The 20,557-nt window shown below is 41.2% G+C and overlaps 1 protein-coding gene across 1 annotated transcript in view; it reads right to left on the bottom strand.

Moving 5' to 3' along the window:
* The window catches only part of obscnb (obscurin, cytoskeletal calmodulin and titin-interacting RhoGEF b), an 821,414-nt gene that overhangs the window by 87,428 nt on the left and 713,429 nt on the right, over positions 1-20,557 (bottom strand). Inside the window, exons 100-103 of the mRNA XM_060825732.1 lie at positions 13,874-14,003; positions 10,233-10,357; positions 6,164-6,265; positions 3,866-3,967 (exon numbers count right to left, since the gene is read on the bottom strand). Of these exons, the coding sequence (XP_060681715.1) occupies positions 3,866-3,967; positions 6,164-6,265; positions 10,233-10,357; positions 13,874-14,003 (459 nt within the window). The remainder of the gene's footprint in view (positions 1-3,865; positions 3,968-6,163; positions 6,266-10,232; positions 10,358-13,873; positions 14,004-20,557) is intronic.

Below are 20,557 nucleotides of genomic sequence, written 5' to 3'. Positions count from 1 at the left end.
CCCACTAAAATTGTCAATCATCCAGACCTTTTAAATACTCAATAGCTGAAACCAGTAGGCACTTGAAACAAATTCACTGAGAAATTGATGGTAGAAATCAGACATCCAGAGCTGTCAATCAAGAAGGCCTCAGGTGTTTCAAAATATGATGCTTCTCTGGGTTCTCAGCCAGGCCTTACATATATATAACTTCCACTGTAGAATTCACTGCTTCCATATAATGTGCAGTGTGTGAATGGGCATGAAAAAGCCACACTGTAAGAAACAGGTTGAGGGCACCAATGTGCAAAGAGAGGTGGAAGGAGGAGCACACTTTTGGCAGGAAGGTCATGGGTTTGTTTGAGTGGCACAACCTTGCATGCAGGGGCACGAGAGGGCCTTTTGAACTTATCTGTCCAAATGCAGACTACTTTTCACAACACACATGAGCTGCCCTGGTTTGATACCCATGCCACGTGCTAGAGAGGCAAGGAATAGGGAGAGAAAGCAGTTTAATATGTGGCTACAGGGATGGTGCATGATGGAGGGATTCATATACCTGGATAATTGGGCCTCATTCTCTGGTAGGTGGGACTTCTACAAACGGGATGGTCTACACCTGAACCAGAGAGGTACCAATATCCTGGGGGAAGGGAACTTGTTAATCCTCTTCGGGAGGGTTTAAACTAATTCAGCTGGGGGATGGGAACCTGATCTGTAACTCCATTGGACAGAAGGTTGAGAGTAGTGAAGTCATGAATAAGGTTTCAAGGTTGCAGGAGTGTACCGGCGGGCAGGAAGGTGGTTTGAAGTGTGTCTGCTTCAATGTCAGAAGCATCCGGAATAAGGTGGGTAAACTTGCAGCATGGGTTGGTACCTGGGACTTTGATATTGTGGCAATTTCGGAGACATGGATAGAGCAGAGACAGGAATGGTTGTTGAGGTTCTGGGGTTTAGATGATTCAGTAAAATCAAGGAAGGTGGTAAAAGAGGGAAGATGTGGCATTGTTAGTCAAGGACAGTATTACAGTGGCAGAAAGGACATTTGATGAGGTCTTGTCTACAATATGGATTGAGGTTAAAAACAGGAAAGAAGAGGTCACCCTGTTGGGAGTTTTCTATAGGCCTCTGAAAAGTTCCAGAGATGTAGAAGAAAGAACTGCCAAAATGATTCAGGATAGGAACGAAAGTAGCAGGGTAGTTGTAATGGGGGACTTTAACTTTCCAAATATTGACTGGAAACGCTATAGTTCGAGTACTTTAGATGGGTCAGTTTATGTCCAATGTGTGCAGGAGGGTTTCCTGACACAGTATGTAGATAGGCCAACAAGAGGCAAGGCCACATTGGATTTGGTACTGGGTAATGAACCAGTCCATGTGTTAAATTTGGAGGTAGGTGAGCACTTTGGTGACAGTGACCACAATTCGGTTATGTTTACTTTAGCAATGGAAAGGGATAGATATATACTGCAGGGCAAGAGTTATAGCTGGGGAAATGACAATAATGATGCAATTAGGCAAGATTTAGGATGCATAGGATGGGAAGGAAACTGCAGGGAATGGGCACAATTGAAATGTGGAGCTTGTTCAAGGAACAGTGAGGGAACTGTGGTTTACTAAAGAAGTTGAATGTCTGGTCAAGAGGAAAGAGGAGGCTTATATAAAGATGAGGCATGAAGATTCAGATCGGGCATTTGAGAGTTACAAGTTAACCAGGAAGGACCTGAAGGAGAGCTAAGAAGAGCCAGGAGAGGACATGAGAAGTCTTTGGCAAATAGGATCAAGGAAATCCCTAAAGTTTTCTGTATGTATGTATGTCAAGATAAAAGAATGACTCGGGGAAGATTAGGGCCAGTTAAGGACAGTAGTGAGAAATTGTGCGTGGAGTCTGAAGACATAGGAGAGGTGCTAAAAGAATATATTTTTGACAGTATTCACACAGGAAAAAGACAATGTTGACCAGGAGAATACTGAGATGCAGGTTATCAGACTAGACCCGATTGAGATTCCAAAGGAGGAGGTGTTAGCAATTCTGGAAAGTGTGAAAATAAAGTCCCCTGGGCCGGATGGGATTTACCCTAGGAATCTCTGAGAAGCTACTGAGAAGATTGCAGAGCCTTTGGCTTTGATCTTTAAGTTGTCATTGTCTACAGACATAGTGCCAGAAAACTGGACCATAGCAAATGTTGTCCCCTTGTTCAAGGAGAGTAGAGACAACCCTGGTAATTATAGACCAGTAAGCCTTCCTTCAATTGTGGGTAAAGTGTTGGGAAAGGTTATAAGAGATAGGATTTATATTCATCCAGCAAGGAATAATTTGATTAGGGATAGCCAACATGGTTTTGTGAAGGGTAATTCGTGACTCACAAACTTTATTGAGTTCTTTGAGAAGTTGACTAAACAGGTGGATGAGGGTAAAGCGGTTGATGTAGTGTACATGGATTTCAGTAAAGCATCTGATAAGGTCTCCCACAGTAGGCTATTACAGAAAATATGGAGACATGGAATTGAGGGTGATTAGTGGTTTGGGTCAGAAATTGGCTAGCTGAAAGAAGACAGAGGGTGGTGGTTGATGGGAAATGTTCATCCTGGAGTTCAGTCACTAGTGGTGCACCACAAGGATCTGTTTTGGGGCCACTATTGCTTGTCATTTTTATAAATGACCTGGATGAGGGTGGCGAAGATGGGTTAGTAAATTTGCCGATGACACTGAAGTCGGTGGAGTTGTGGACAGTGCGGAAGGATGTTGCAGGTTTCAGAGGGACATACATAAGCAGAGCTGGGCTGAGAGGTGGCAAAGGGAGTTTAATGCGGAAAAGTGTGAGGTGATTCATTTTGGAAGGAGTAACAGGGATACAGAGTACATGGCTAATGGTAAGGATCTTGGTAATGTGGATGAGCAGAGAGATCTCAGTATCCATGTGCACAGATTCCTGAAAGTTGCCACCCAGGTTGAGAGGGTTGTTCAGAAAGCATATGGTGTGTTAGCTTTTATTGGTAGAGAGATTGAGTTTCGGAGCCATGAGGTCATGTTTCAGCTGTACAAAACTCTGGTGCGGCTGTAGTTGGAGTGTTGCATACAATTCTGGTCACCGCATTATAGGAAGGATGTGGAAGCATTGGAAAGGGTGCAGAGGAAATTTACCAGGATGTTGCCTGGGGTGGAGGGAAGGTCTTATGAGGAAAGGCTGAGAGTCTTGAGGCTGTTTTAGACAGAGAGAAGAAAGTTAAGATATGACTTAGTAGAGACATACAAGATGATTAGAGAATTAGATAGGGTGGACAGTGAGAGCCTTTTTCCTCACATAGTGATGGCTAGCATGAGGGGACATAGTTTTAAATTGAGGGGTGATAGATATAAGACAGATGTTAGAGGTAGGTTCTTTACTCAGAGAGTAGTAAGGGCATTGAATGCCCGGCCTGCAACAGTAGTGGACTCGCCAACATTAAGGACATTCAAATGGTCATTGGATAAACATATGGATAATAATGGAATAGTGCAGGTTAGATGGACTTTAGACTGGTTTCACAGGTTGGTGCAACATAGAGGGCCAGAGGGCCTGTACTGCACTGTAATGTTCTACCCCTGAACCATGACTCTTCAAAAACTGGCTTAACTCCATGAGAGGGTTAGGGTGTATTTTTCTTGCAATGGAGCTGGCCAAGTTGGGATGTTTGAAACAGTAGACAAGATGGACGATGATTATTCATCCCTTGGTCTGGATTTACAAACATGAACAATGATAGCTAGAAATAAACTCTCTAGTCCATACCATGTGTTTTGTTCCATACAACTATGATACCCCTACAATAAAACACAAACACTTCCCGAACTGTCTGAAAAACATGTCATGTTGTAGGAAAGGTGCAAAAATAGCACATATACCTCTGCTGGTGCTAAGAACAGGTGGTTTGAGTAACAGAAACTGTTGTGAGGTGCTGCCTTTCTGGGTATCACTAGGTTCTGCACTCTGTGCTTCAGGAATACCTACAGAAATAGAAAAGGAACAAATAGTATCTGAGAAATACCTGAAGATAGCTCTGTGTACTGATGCATGTTCAACAAAGGCCTTAGCCAATGGAATATTTTCCATTTTGATAGCTGTGTCCAACTCCAACAAACTGAAGGAGCTAAACAGCTTAAGGACAAAGCAGTTCACTTGACCGGCGTCCCATCTACCAACTTCAACATTCATTTCTCATCCACTAATGCTCAATTACAGCTTTGCAGATTGTCTACAAGATGCACTGCAACAACACCTTTCAAACCCTTGGCCTCTTCCAATAAAATAATAAGGGCTGAAGAGTTATGAGACTATCAATACCTCCAAATTATTCTCCAAGTTATACCTTCCTGACCTTTTGTTTTAATCACTTATGGAACATGTCTATTGCTGGCTGGGCCAACATTTATTGCCCATCCCTTGTTGCATTTGAGAAGGTGGTGGTGAACTGCATTTTTGAACTGCTGCAGTCCACGTGCTGGAGGGTGACCCACAATTCCATTATGGAGGGAATTGAGACCAGGTGGGAAGTGGCCCTAAAGAGGGCAACAATTTCCCACTTCAAATGTGGAGAGGGTGGCTGAAACTGCAAACCCACTAGCAGGAACTGACAAAATTCAGTATTTTGATATGTTTGACTAGAAATAAAACATGAATGAGCCAAAATGTCTATTTCAAGGGATTTATAAACCCAGTTTCAGACATTTAGCTAATTTAATTACTGCCAAATTTATTTGGAAAACACACAAACACACACTGACTGATGATGTCAAGGTTAGTTTTTTTTCAAAATGCAATATCATTTTGTTCTGTTTCTTTTTCTAAGCTTGTTTTAATTAAAATTACACTGAGCAACAACCTATAAGAAGTAGGCAATTTGTGGAACTCTGAATGTTTAATTATTTTGGTGGTCCTGGAATGTGACCAAGAATAGAAACTGATGTTGTATCTGCTGCCAATAAGCTCAACTCATTTGCCACATTCAAGAGCGATGAAGGATGACTGGAAAAAAAACAGTTACATGTCATCAAGGCAGACTTCATTATTGTGAATCAAGAACAGAAATTGCTCTGGAATTATCTGTGGAGAGAAAACAGAGTTAACATTTTGACCCTTCTTCAGAATATTATTGGGGTCTGAACAAAGATTTTGATAAGTATGACCCTGCCAATCAAACATTTATCTTTGTTCCATCATACAGACTATGGTTCTGGATATCTCTGAGATGCCATGACTCTCTGAAAAGTTTTTACCTGACTACATGAAAATTACAGAGGACTATAAAATTGATACTTGCGTTATGTGACCAGCCTGGCAAGCAGTATTGGGTGCAAGCTCACAACTTAAACCAGCTAGCACCCTTAAATGGCACTTCTGAAAACTGGAAGTCCATCGTGCTGTTCGGAAATCCCAGAAGTAGTTTGCAATTCCATTTTTAAAGGTTCTCCTGCATCAGCTTGACTCCAGAATCATAACTAAATACATCCTAGAAATGTTTAAACAGCATTTTCTATACTGGAATATATCAAGATGTTTCTTATAATACAGCAATGCTTATCTCCAAGACTGCTATGAGCTATTGTATGCAATACAGCTCTTCCATTGTAACAACCAGGCAGCAACTGGTGAAAAAATCCTTTTGCAACAAGACCAGAGAAAGAGGGTGACAAGTTTGGAAACAGCAAGAATGCCAGTAAAGCCTCTAGTACAGGTACTTAATGGCTACAGGAAGTCCAGAAAGGACAATGCGTTTTCAAAGTCTTTTTTTCATTCTGGGCTTTATTTTCTATGGAAGAGGAAGAATTTGATAGGGATATTCACTGGTTCCAATGAGAAAAAGTTTTCTGTTGGATGTAAGATGTGAGAACTAAGCAATGGTTTGTAATTAAGGGTTGCAGTGAAACATAATTTAAGAGGGTGATCAAATTAAAACATAGATTACCAGAACTGGGAAAGAAACAGAAAAGCAAATCACATTTGAAAAAAAAGGATTGAACATAGTATGGTGTCCCTAATGGCAACTTTGAAAGGATAGATGAGCTGAACAGTAACTACCAATCCCTCTCTCATCCATGCCATGCGCTCGTTCTGCACAATTGTGACACCTTGTGAGTTAAAACACAACACACTCCAAAGTTCTCAAACCAATGATCCCTAGGAGGGACAAAAAGCAGACTTACCTGTTCTAGTGTTAACAACAGATGGTGTAAGTGATAGAAATTGTTGTGAGGTGCTGATTTTCTGGATATCACTGGGTTCTGTACCCTGTACTTCAAGAATACCTATACAGATAGAAAAGAGAGAAATGTATACAAACAGTCATTCAGAAAACTGAAATACTGCTGAGAAAAGTCACAATTTGTTAAAGGTTTTTGACTTGCACTAATTAAAACATTCACATGAATAGCAATTTGAGGGGAAAATCAACATTTATACTGTACAAGAATGTTGCTTGGTTAGCAACTGCACTCTGATTGGTAGAGGCATTGCCATGGAGAATGTACCACTTACTGATGACTGACAGTTAAATGTCAGGACATCTTTAAATTTTAAATCAGATTAACTCTGGTGAAGGCATTGATTGGAGAAATGAACCAGCAAATGTCTGTCACCTATAATGTTGGGTTGTAATAATTGTATGATGTGGTAAGTGTACTTATTCTTCCAGTCTGTAAAGAACAGGGCCCTATGTATTAATATATATAACTTTCAGTTTGCATAAGAGTGCTATACTGCAAGATTGACTGGCAATCCTTACATTCAGACATTTCCAGTAAATGTTGTCTAATTGCAGGATCGCAACTAATGTTGTATTCTGTACTGTGATCTTTGTTAGCATGGGTTGGCTGGGTATCATCAACATTTTGGTTATTTGTGAACAGCCAAAAGGATGTGCTATTTGATACAACCAACCAATCTTTGAGACATACAGCCCACAGACCTGACATCACACCAACACTGTTATTCATATACCATGTTTTTCACTTGTGTGATAGGCAAAATGTCTTTTTGACTTCACAGCAGTGTCCTGTTAAGCAGTGAACACCACTCATGTTGCTACTGCATTATCACAGCATGATAAAATTAGCTTCACCTGTTCCTCAACCTCTTAAGATAATTTAAAGTTCCAGGGATCTGAGGTAGACTGGGCACTTTTCAGGATCAAAGGTCATTTCCTGCATTTGTATGATGTACAATGAAAAGAGATCTGATCAGTGTGATTATTAACCCACAAAATAGCTTTGATGTGCCTTACTTCAGTACTAAACCTCTAAAGTGCACAAATGGCCTGGGCCTTCAGCAGTTTAGGCACAGAACAAGAATCTGTAATAGTCTTGATACAATTTATGTGATTTATGTGAATGTTTTGGCTGAGATTTGTGAAAGCTATTGAAGCCACAAATGCCACATTGGTTCAGAATAAAAAGTGAAGTACTTTTCGCTTTAGCCTGTCATCAGGCTATTAGAGTCATAGAGATGTACAACATGGAAACAGACCCTTTGGTCCAACTCGTCCATGTCAACCATTTTCACAGACAAACATATTACCAGCCTGTGACGGAAACGAATACTTTGAAATGTTGGACAATAAGCTAAAGACATTTGCAACATTCAACAGTGATGGAGAATTAATGAAGAAAAAGTAAAAAACAAATGTACAACATCAAGGAGAATTCTAATATTGTGGCCTGAACAAGAATTAGACCACACAATTGGACTATTATAAGGAAGGTGGATTGTGATAGGTCAATATGAGCTGACTATCCACTGAAAAAGATGATTTGATGCTGCAAAGAACCAATTTAGGAATATAGGGATAGGAATAGACCATTCAGTCCATCAAGCCTTCTAGTTGAATAGATTATGACCGATCATCATCTTCAATGTCACCTTTCCACACTATCTACATATCCCATCATGTCGTTAGTCTCCAGAAATCTATTGTGATGAAGGTCCACATATGATATGTCTTTCTAATTGCTTTCCAAATGCGCATGTTAACATTTTGTGACCTGTGATCAATTATACCCAGGTCCTTCCCCTAACTTCCCACCAATTAAGAAATAATTTGCCTTTCTGTTTTTCTACTGAAGTGAATAACTTCACACTTATTTTTGTTATATTTCATTTGCCACACTCTAACACATTCACCTAACCAATACAATTCCTTTTGAAGCCGCCTTGCATCCTCCTCACACCTAATCTTCTGACTCAGTTTGGTGTCACCAGCAAACGTGGAAACATTGTAATTGCTCCTCCTACAAGTCATTGATAATTGTGAACAGCCATGAACCTAGCACAGATATTGCAATACCCCACTGGAAATAACCTACCATCCTCAGAATGATCTCCTGATTCCAACTCTAGTGTTGCTGAGTACTAGTTGAACATGTGTTGCTGGTTAAAGCACAGCAGGTCAGGCAGCATCCAAGGAATAGGAAATTCGACGTTTCGGGCATAAGCCCTTCATCAAGAATGAGGAGAGGGTGCCAGGCAGGCTAAGATAAAAGGTAGGGAGGAGGGACTTGGGGGAGGGGCGATGGAGATGTGATAGGTGGAAGGAGGTCAAGGTGAGGGTGATAGGCCGGAGTGGGGTGGGGGCGGAGAGGTCAGGAAGAAGATTGCAGGTTAGGAGGGCGGTGCTGAGTTGAGGGAACCGACTGAGACAAGGTGGGGGGAGGGGAAATGAGGAAACTGGAGAAATCTGAGTTCATCCCTTGTGGTTGGAGGGTTCCCAGGCGGAAGATGAGGCGCTCTTCCTCCAACTTTCGTGTTGTTATGTTTTGCCGGTGGAGGAGTCCAAGGACCTGCATGTCCTCGGTGGAGTGGGAGGGAGAGTTAAAGTGTTGAGCCACGGGGTGGTTGGGTTGGTTGGTCCGGGCGTCCCTGAGGTGTTCTCTGAAGCGTTCCGCAAGTAGGCGGCCCGTCTCCCCAATGTAGAGGAGGCCACATCGGGTGCAGCGGATGCAATAGATGATGTGTGTGGAGGTACAGGTGAACTTGTGGCGGATATGGAAGGATCCCTTGGGGCCTTGGAGGGAAGTGAGAGAGGAGGTGTGGGCGCAAGTTTTACATTTCCTGCGGTTGCAGGGGAACCTCTCTGCCCCCACCCTACTCCGGCCTATCACCCTCACCTTGACCTCCTTCCACCTATCACATCTCCATTGCCCCTCCCCCAAGTCCCTCCTCCCTACCTTTTATCTTAGCCTGCCTGGCACCCTCTCCTCATTCCTGATGAAGGGCTTATGCCCGAAACGTCGAATTTCCTATTCCTTGGATGCTGCCTGACCTGCTGTGCTTTAACCAGCAACACATGTTCAACTGTGATCTCCAGCATCTGCAGACCTCATTTTTTACTTGCTGAGTACTAATCAGTAATTTACTGATTTTGATGACGCTTCACCAAAGTGAGTTTTGTTTTCAGCAATACTTAAGTTCTGTGGTGTTAAATGATTATTTATATTCCAATGTTCTGATTTTACTTGTTAGCTAATTCTATATCTATTTAATAAATTATCTCTAATCCTGTGCATTCTGATTTTACTGAAAAACCTTCTTAGCTTACCAAAAAGAAATCTGGAAATCCAAATATACATCTACTGAATTTGCTTTATCAGTGTTACAAGTAATATACTCAGAAAATCTGTAAAACATTTGTCAAACATGATTCCAATTTCATAAATAAACATTAACTCTGCCCAACTGTACCATTTTTTTCTGGATGTCTAGTTACCACATTCTTTAAAACTGATTTTAATATTTTCCCTACCAGTGAAATCAAACTAACCGGTCTGCAGTTTGTCATTATCCATCTTTCCTTCCTTCTTAAAAGTGGGGTTTCATTTGCAATTTTACAGTCTGCAATAACCTTTCCAGAATCTATAGAATTTTGAAAGATGATCAATGCATCCACTATCTCTCTAGACATTTCCTTCAACATATGGGGATGAAACTCAACTGGTCCAGTTTCTAAATCCATTTACTGAATGATAGGGTAAATAATTGCTTTGAACATATTTATAATTACTGAGTGTATTGCTAACAGGCGAAAATACATTAGTGTCTAAATTGGGAATTGAGTTCTGTCTCATTCTTTCTTATATTATTGTATCTGAACATAAGAGTGACCTGTCAAAAATAGAATCCCATAGTAACTGTGAAGGGGCAGAAATACATTTACACTTCTTAAATGCTGAAGACTGCCCAATGTTCTGATGCTATAATGTCATAATACTACACTTATATCACCTGCATTGTCTTGTGCAGCCAAATGCACATGGTAGCTCTTTGGATGCTCCATGTATAGATGCCTCTTGATTTCAGGTAACATGCTCATTTCTTCTTCCCTGTTATCAACTCCTTCACTTGAAATCCTTGCCAAGGACAGAAAAGGAAGTATTAACGAAAAATATGGACATGATTCATGTAGTACCAGCATAAATGTTATACCTACAATAATCAGGAATTTATGATAGTGAATATATACTTTGCAAATGCTCATTTACTTCATAAATGTTTTTATCTCACTTTAAATTCCTTCCTCACATCTTACAAGAACCTTGGCAATTCTTTTCACATGGATTTGTAAAAAAAATTATTGAACTGAATTTTTTGATGAAGTCACAGACAAGCATGTTGAATGAAATTTAGTGAATATTATCTGAATGGATTTTAAGAAAACACTTGAGAAATGCCAACCAAACAGCTGGTTAACAAAATGGACCGTCATAGAATAGGAGGTTGGGGTCAGTGTCAGGTAAGAAAGTTGTAGTAAAGAATTAATTTTCAGACTGAAGAACAGTACTGTTCTTTCAAAAGTTAGTCCTGAGACCATTGCTTCTTTGATACATTATCATGATTTGTAGCTTTACAAAATGGTTAAATTTAAAATGTCATTGAACTTCAGATAAAATAGAATGTCTCAGATAACAAGGATAATGTGATCATAATAATTCTGCTCCTAATGATCTGTAACAGAACCCATAAAAAAAATCAAGTGACAGGTTGAAAACTCCTGTGCAAATTTAAGAACAAACATCCAGCAGTGTTGGCTTTGTTGCTGAAAGTCAATTTGGTGATACTCAAAAGATGGAGTGAAACAACTTCCAAAGGACAATGGAAGATTCACCCTGGTTTGGTAGAAAGGGAGATTGCTAAAAAGACAGGAAATTGGAGTTGAATCTTTAAGCCTACATATCTGCTAGAAGTATGGCAAAATGCACAAACAGTACTTTGTGTTAGGTATGTAGTTGGGAAATTATCTGTTAAGTAATGTGCAGATAATATTAATTTTAGTTTATTTGTTATTGTAAAAGTCTTAAATGTTAAGTCTGTACTGCAATTCTTTCTGTTGGATGCTGCAAAATTCATATATTTTATGTACATATCAAGTCTTAGGATTTTATAATCGAGTAACATTTCAAAATAGATTGTGATACCAAACTTGCAGGTATGATGAAGAACGAAAATGATACTATCCAACTATAACTATAGTTCTTCATCATACCTGCAAATTTGGTATCACAATCTATTTTGAAATGTTACTCTAGTATGAGTAGAGTGGCAGACAAGTATCTGAGGAACTGAATGCAGAGGACTGTTAGGTGCATACAAGGGATAGGAAGAAGCAATATAGACTTAAAGGCATAATTTCAAAGAGTGTGCAGGGAAGATGTGCCTGGGTGTTCATGTACATTCACTTTTGCAAGTTACAAGACACATTTAGAGATTAGTTAGCAAAGAATATGGGTTTGTGGGCTTCATAAATACAGGCATTGAGTACTTCAATAAACCGTGGGAATAAAAGCTAGGAAGTTGTTACCTATCATAAGGCCACATCTGGAGTACTGTGTTCAGTTTTGATCACTACACTTCCTATGGGAGTTTAGTTATAAGATTAGGTTGGAGAAGATGGAGCAAAGGAGGTTGAAGGGATATGTAGCATAGATGTGCAAACTGAATCTCAGAATTGTTATGCTGCAATATGAGGCCATTTGAATCATTGTGTTGCATTGGAAAACATTTGAGATTTAGAAAAGGGAGACAGAAAAAAAGTTGTTGACAAAGATTAGGAAACACAGATTTAATGTACTAGGCAAGCGATACAGTGAGATGTAAGGAAGAACTTTTTAATGAGATGGTTTGTAATGATCTGGAACTCACCGCTTGTAATCAGGATGGCAGCAACACCATGCTGCTCCACAATGTTAATAAGACAGGAGCTCCACTGGTCATCAGTTAAGAAGGTGTTTCTGGGAAAAATGCCAATGTAATTCCACTACCCACATGCAGGCCCGGCACCCAGATATGATCCTGACATCGGGACTTTGGCCCATCGTCTTACGATAAAGTTCAGTTCTATGATTCTAACTTTAAAAAGTTTAAAATATTTTGACTACAAAATTCGATATAACTAACGAGGCAGTAAATCTTAAGTGTAGAGTATCTTGAAAAAAAGTGCCAAATACATCTCTGCTTGATTATTGTGGTACCTCAAGAGTATATGTTAAGGTTGATTGAAAGTTCAGAGCTTGGAAATTATCGAACAAGGACACATTTGTTGAAGCTTTTTGACTTGAATTCAGGATATTTTGTCAGACTTCAAATTCAAGGAGGAAACCAACATTTTCATGGAGAATGTTTGATTACTGCTAATGGACATGGTTTATTTAAGTTTGAGCAACAAGTAATAGTAGTTTCACTCTGAGACTGTGCAGAACCAGGGGCTCATGTGGTGCAGTGGCAGTGTCCATACCTCTAATCCAGGTGGTTTACATTCCATGAGAGGAGAGTTCTGATTGGTTAGCAAGTAGATTTTAATTTTTAGAAGTATTGCCATGGAGTATACATCCATTAATGCTGATTCATAGTTACAGCCAGGCTTTGAATTTTAAACCAGGCAAGTTTAAACAAGGTAAACTCTGTTTGGTCAGGGGACTGCCCTTTGAACTGAACCAGCAAATTGCTATCACCTATTTTGTTGACTTAAAACAGGTGCAGTAATATAGATATTCTTTCTTTCTGCAAAGAACAAGGTCCATGCATTAATGTCTGTAGCTTCCAGTGTGACATACTGCGAACCCAACTAACAGTCCTAAATTGGTTGTCAGCGTAGTTCCTTGCAAATTAGGATAGTGCAGCAAATGTCCAAATTGAGGAATCATACCTAATGTCAGATACTGCGCTGTGAGTTTTGTAAGTGTGGGCTGATTGGATACAGTCAGTACATTGCTTGCTGCAAACTGCTGAATTCACATGCTATTTGAAACAAAGTGGCAATTTGGGACATATAGCCTATATACCTGGCATCACGTAATCACTTAAATGGCTATACTACATTACGTGACATTAGAATGCCTATTTGGCTTGACAACAGGTTAAAGACAGGTTGATTAAACACCTCTGGAGAAGGTGGGACGTGAACCCTATCCTCCTGAGGTAGGGACATAGCCAATGCACCAATAGAGCCCCTGGTAGTGCACTGTCTCAGAGTGAAACAGGCTAGCATCACCCGTTTCACAAACTTAAATAAATTGAGGCCATTAACTGCCCATCGGCTCCATGATAACATCTCTACCAATCACAGCCCTCTTGACAACCAATCCTTTCAAATTGTATTTTTTGTGAAATGACCTGATGAACTTAAGACAAAAAACTTTGAGCAAATGTGATTTTTTACAATACTGAAGAGTGTACAGTATTAGTGTGATTTCAAATTGTCAAGTCATAAGTTCCTTTCCAATATTAAATGTTGCTGCACATTTGTAATTATGATTTATTTTTATCTCCTGTTATTAGAAGGAAGCTACAGCTTACTTTTAATTTAAAAGTTGACATGTTTCACTATGTTTTACTTTTATGTTAAAGCTTAACTGCAAGGGAGAGGTTACCTTGAGAAAATATTTTGCTCGGTTACATTTATGCGAGCTGCAAAAGTTTTTCTCTTGAATGTGGTTGGACTGAACTGTATTTCACGCAGCTTCTTCACAGTAACACTTTGAATGTTCTCATTTTCCAAATCTATGAATGAGAAAAATTGGATTAATAAAAAAGCATGGAAATTATAGAAGAATAATCATCTGATTCGAAGCTTTCATGAACTCTGTTTCACTGTAATTTTGGGCAGCGATCAAAACTATAAAGGTATTAGGAAGTATAGTGCAAAGATTCCCCAAAAAGGAGTCAGAGACTTTGGCGTATGGTATATCACTTTTCAAATGGATCTTCTGCACTTGTCTCCGTGATGAATGTCTAAGCGCTTGGAACTGCAGATATATTGATGGAATAGTATCACGTAACACTATACCATGCAAGTATCTCTACTACTGTGCCCTCTTTAAGAAGAAAAAATTAGGCTGCAAGTCTAGATTTTTATATTTATTCATTTAGACATACAATGATGTATTGGATTGAACAAATCTGGCAGTGTACCTCATCAATATTTCTGGCATTGCTGTGTTTACAGATTGGTCACAAATCTACTGCATTTCATTCCACCTGCAAGTTGTAAAATCTTGTAAAATGCATGTGCACATGGTTTTGCACTTATCTCAGGAATTATCAGAAATATGATTGAAATGCTTTCTTTCCATGTAAATCCTTAAGTAACAGTACTTCATAAATTAAATTTTAATGTTAGCTACAGAATTACTACATTAGAGATAACAAATGTTCACATAATATTTTACTTGCCTGAAAATATTATTTGATGCTTGAAACATTCAAGTGAAGTTGCTGAGTGGTGAGTAATTAGGCATCAATAACTTTCTGAAAGTATGGCTTGTAGCTAGCTGTAACTTTTTTTATGGGACTAAGAATTAAAGTAAGGAAAGACAGTAAGGTAGCCTATGGCTGTGCTAGTCTGAAAATGCTTCATCTTGTCTGATCTCAGAAGCTATCAGATTCAGGCCTGGTTAGTACTCAAGACCATAGGTACAGGAGCAAACTAAGGCTATTCAGCCCATCAAGTCTGCTCCACCATTTAATCATGTTTTCAATTGTTGAAAATGTGTTGTTGGTTAAAGCACAGCAGGTTAGGCAGCATCCAATTTTCAACCCTGTTTTCCTTCCCCAGAGCCCCTGATAAACCTGATCACTTGGCCTCGAGTGTCTCTGTGGCTATAAGTTCCACAGATTCACCATTCTCTAACTGAAGAAATTCCCCCTTATCTCAGTTCTAAAAAAATCATCCCTTCATTCTAAGGTTGTACCCTTGGGTTCTAGTCTTGTTGACTTTCAGCGGGATGTTACTCATGCCCCCCTACACATTAACAGCACAGAGATGGAATGAGTGGAGAATGTCAAGCTCCTGGGAGTGGTCATCCACAACAAGCTTTCTTGGACTTTTCATGCAGACACACTGGTTACAAAAGCCCAACGTCTCTGCTTCCTCAGGCAGCTGAGGAAATTTGGCATGACAGCGAATATCCTTGCCAACTTTTATAGTTGTGCCATCGAGAGCATTCTGTCCGGATGTATCACTACCTGGAATGGCAACTGCACCATTCAAGACTGGAGACAGTTACAGAGAGTGGTGAATTCAGCCCAGACAATCACAAATGCCAACCTCCCACCTGTAGAATCCATCAACCAGGCCCGCTGTCAAGGAAAGGCTGCCAGCATTCTCAAAATCCATCCCATCCTGGCAATGTTTTTCTACACCCTCTACCATCGGGGAGAAGGTACAGAAGCCTGAACACATGCATCAGCCGGTTTCAAAACAGTTTCTATCCTACTGTGTTAGAATACTGAATGGACTCACAAACTCTTAACTTTCATCTACATCTGTGTTTTTGTCTTTGCTGCTGTTTACCTATCATTTACTTATCTATGCTACTTAACTCTGTGAACTGACTGTATTGCTCGCAAGACAAAGCTTTTCACTGTGCCTCGGTTCATGCGCCAATAAATTCAATTCCATTCAATTCAATTCCTTCCTTCGATAAGGGGCCTAAAACTGCTCACAATATTCCAAATGCAGTCTGACCAGAGCCTTATACATCCTCAGCAGTATATTTCTGCTCTTGTATTCTAGCCCTCTTGAAATGAATGTGTTGCTGGTCAAAGCACAGCAGGCCAGGCAGCATCTCAGGAATAGAGAATTCGACGTTTCGAGCATAAGCTCTTCATCAGGAATAAGAGAGAGAGAGCCAAGCAGGCTAAGATAAAAGGTAGGGAGGAGGGACTAGGGGGAGGGGCGATGGAGGGTGGGATAGGTGGAAGGAGGTCAAGGTGAGGGTGATAGGCCGGAGTGGGGTGGGGGCGGAGAGGTCAGGAAGAGGATTGCAGGTTAGGAGGGCGGTGCTGAGTTGAGGGAACCGACTGAGACAAGGTGGGGGGAGGGGAAATGAGGAAGCTGGAGAAATCTGAATTCATACCTTGTGGTTGGAGGGTTCCCAGGCGGAAGATGAGGCGCTCCTCCTCCAACCGTCGTGTAGTTGTGTTCTGCCGGTGGAGGAGTCCAAGGACCTGCATGTCCTCGGTGGAGTGGGAGGGAGAGTTAAAGTGTTGAGCCACGGGGTGATTGGGTTGGTTGGTTCGGGCGGCCCGGAGGTGTTCTCTGAAGCGTTCCGCAAGTAAGCGGCCTGTCTCACCAATATAGAGGATTCTAGTGTGGGGGTAAGTACATGAAAGTTTTTGGTACTTACTGTCTTTAATCTCTGATAGGGCTAGGAAGAACTGTTTGTTGAGTTTGTGGATTCTTCTGTAGATGAAGAACAGCAGGGGTCCTTTGCAGGTCTGTGAGGGTGTTGTCCTGAACTGGGGAAGGGCTGATTGCAGGGAATGTAGGTAGCGACGCATGGCTGCAAGGGTGGAGCGGAGGATCCGGAGGGAGGTCTGATGCTGGAGGCTTCGGATTTGTTGTAGGTACAGGTTGTCCTGGTTGGATCCAAATTTTTTTGGTTGGAATGTAGTTCGGAGTCCATGTGGTTTGACTTGCGGAACGCTTCAGAGAACACCTCCGGGCCGCCCGAACCAACCAACCCAATCACCCCGTGGCTCAACACTTTAACTCTCCCTCCCACTCCACCGAGGACATGCAGGTCCTTGGACTCCTCCACCGGCAGAACACAACTACACGACGGCTGGAGGAGGAGCGCCTCATCTTCCGCCTGGGAACCCTCCAACCACAAGGTATGAATTCAGATTTCTCCAGCTTCCTCATTTCCCCTCCCCCCCACCTTGTCTCAGTCGGTTCCCTCAACTCAGTACCGCCCTCCTAACCTGCAATCCTCTTCCTGACCTCTCCGCCCCCACCCCACTCCGGCCTATCACCCTCACCTTGACCTCCTTCCACCTATCCCACCTCCATCGCCCCACCCCCTAGTCCCTCCTCCCTACCTTTTATCTTAGCCTGCTTGGCTCTCTCTCTCTTATTCCTGATGAAGGGCTTATGCTCGAAACGTCGAATTCTCTATTCCTGAGATGCTGCCTGGCCTGCTGTGCTTTGACCAGCAACACATTTGCAGCTGTGATCTCCAGCATCTGTAGACCTCATTTTTTACTCTTGAAATGAATGTCAACATTACACTTGCTTTTCTAACTAACAATTGAATCTGAAAGTTAACTTGAAAAGAATCCTGAATTAGAATTCCCAAGTCTCTTTGTACTTCAGATTTTTGAAGCCTTTCCCTATTTAGAAAACCGTCCCCTCCTCTATTCCTCTTCCCAAAGTGCATAACCTCACACACTCCCACAGTATTTCCATAGCCTGTCCAAGTCCTCCTGCAGCCTTCCTCCGTCTGCAACACTACCTGTCTTACCACCAACCTTTGTATCATCTGCAAACTGAGCAATAATGCCCTCAGTTCCTTTGTCCAGATTGTTAATGTATAACATGAATTGTTGTAGTCCCAATACTGGTCCCTGTAGAACTCTACTTATCACTGGCTGCCATCATGAAAAAGAACATCTCGATCCTCACTCTCTGCCCTCTGCCAGCCAGCCAATCCTCTATCTAAGCCAGTACCTGGCCCCTAACACCATGGGCTCTTATCCATGGGATATGGATGGGTAAACAGGAGAAGATATGGAAATACCAGGTGCATAAGGTTGGGTGCCGAATGGCCGTGTCCCTATGTCTGCGGTAAACATCCTGGGTTTAAGAGCCGACCTGCTTCAGAGTTCTGCCATAACATGTCTGAATACACTCATTGAAAATATTAAGAAAGGAAGGGAGGTAAGCTTTACTGGAAAGGTAGCTGATTAGTTGAATAGGTAAACTGGTTCAGTTTAGTTCATACACTGTAGTTGTAAACTGGTGAGATTACAACATCAGTGAGTTTTGAGAAGATTTGTAGCTCAGGTTGAGGTTCTGGATATAGGTTTGCTTGCTGAGCTGGAAGGTTCGTTTTCAGATTTTTTGTCACCATACCAGGTAACATGATCAGTGAGCTTCCGGATGAAGCACTGGTGGCATGGCCTGCTTTCTATTTATGCTTTTAGGTTTCCTTGGGTTGGTGATGTCATTTCCCATGGTGATGTCATTTCCTGTTCTTTTTCTCAGGGGGTGGTAAATGGGATCCAAGTCAATCTGTTTGTTAACAGAGTAACACCACTTACTGATCAAATACTGAACTACAGAAGCAATCATCCCAACACCCACAAACAAAGCTGCATTAAAACATTATTTCAATGACCATCACACACTGCAGCACAGAGAAACTACGCAGAGCAGAGGAAAAATCACCAATACAGTGTATTCTAAAAGGATGGGAACCCAATGAACACAGTCCGTTGGATTCTCAGCAACAAACCCCAACAAGCAGACAAATACATCCTGAAACCCTAACCGCTCTCCCCTACATCAAAGTCATCTCGGAAATGACTGCCAGACTACTCAGACTTCTTGGCATCATGGCAGCCCACAAACCCACCAACACACTAAAACAGCATCTAATGAACTTGAAAGACCCAATACAGACAACAAGCAAAACTAATGTCATTTACAAAATACCAAGCACGAACTGTAACAAACGCTACATTGGACAAACAGAATACATGAACACCAACTAGCCACAAAAAGACATGACCCTCTCACTAGTATCCTTACATACAGATGAGGAAGGACACCACTTCGAATGGGACAACACATCCACCCTAGGACAAGTCAAACAGAGACACGCACAAGAATTCCTAGAAGCATGGCATTCCAATAAGAACTCTGTTAACAAACAGATTGACTTGGATCCCATTTACCACCCCCTGAGAAAAAGAACAGGAAATGATATCACCTCAGGAAATGACTCCACCATAGGATATGACATTTCCAACCCAAGGAAATATAAACACAGGAAGCGGGCCATGCCACCAGTGCTTCATCTGAAGGCTCAATGCTTATATTACCTAGATGGTGACGAAATGTCTGAAAATGAACCTTCCAGCTCAGCGAGCAAACCTCCATCCACAGGTAAAAAACGACAGGGCAACTGGGCTGAGAGGAATGTCCAGAAGCACAATGTATGTAATCATGGACCTACTTTGTGTCTGAGATGAATACATTTGCAAGAAGCTTTCACTGTCTGCACAAACTTCACACACTATGTGAAGGCTTCAGAACTTGAGCAATGGCTGAAGTCACTATCTATGAAGTACAAGACTCTATGGATAATATGTTTAGAGTTATAGAAGAGTCATATAATCCTTACAATGTGGAAGCAGGCTATTCAGCCCATTGAATCCACAATGCCCCTTCGATGGGCAACCTATGCAGACCCATCACCACCAGCCCCCTCACCCCCCCCAAACTGATCCCTGTAACCCTGCATTTCCCATGACTCATCTCTGGACACTACTGGGCAATTTAGCATGGCACATTCACCTAACCTGCACAGCTTTGGGCTGTGAAAGGAAAATGAAGCACCTGAAGGAAACCCATGCAGACACTCCTGGAACGTGCAAACTCCACACTGACAGTTGTTCGAGGCTCAAACTGAACCCAGGTTTCTGGCGCTGTGAGGTAGCAGTGCTAACCACTGAGCCACTGTATTGTGCCTTGGAGGTGGTTACATCACAGATTAGGGGGGTGCAGGCAGATAAAAAGTGAATGACTGCGAGGCAGTCAGTACAGCCAGACAAATAGCACAAAAGTACCCTGAGATTATCTCACTTGCAAATTGATTTCTGCTTTGGATACTTGAGAGAGCAATGTTTCTTCACAGGAGTGTCATTAGACCTAAATCAATGGTACCACAGGTTGCTCAGCTGTCTGGAAGGGAGGATGAATAATGAAAGAGAACTATTAATAATTCTTTAAGTTTTGAAACAGCAAGGTGGTTGTGAAGGAACCTAGGAAATATTGACCATAATATAAATGAATTTTACATGAAATTTGAATGCAGTATATTTCATTCTGAAACTAGGGTCTTAAGTTTGAGCAAAGGCAACAATATGGGTATGAATGACAAGTTGGATAGGGTGAATTGTAAAAATGCCAATAGACTTGATAGTAAACAGTGATGGTTAGAATTTAAATACTACAAAGTCTACAACATACATTCTTCTAAGGTATAAGCACCCAAATGAAAATATGAATTAACCATGGTTAACAAAAGAAGTTGAAGGTTGTGCAGGGT

This window comes from Hemiscyllium ocellatum, chromosome 5, assembly GCF_020745735.1.
Source record: "Hemiscyllium ocellatum isolate sHemOce1 chromosome 5, sHemOce1.pat.X.cur, whole genome shotgun sequence".
Taxonomy (NCBI): Eukaryota; Metazoa; Chordata; class Chondrichthyes; order Orectolobiformes; family Hemiscylliidae; genus Hemiscyllium; species Hemiscyllium ocellatum.
The sequence above is the reverse complement of the archived record's forward strand: the minus strand, read 5'-3'. Positions and strand labels throughout refer to the sequence as shown.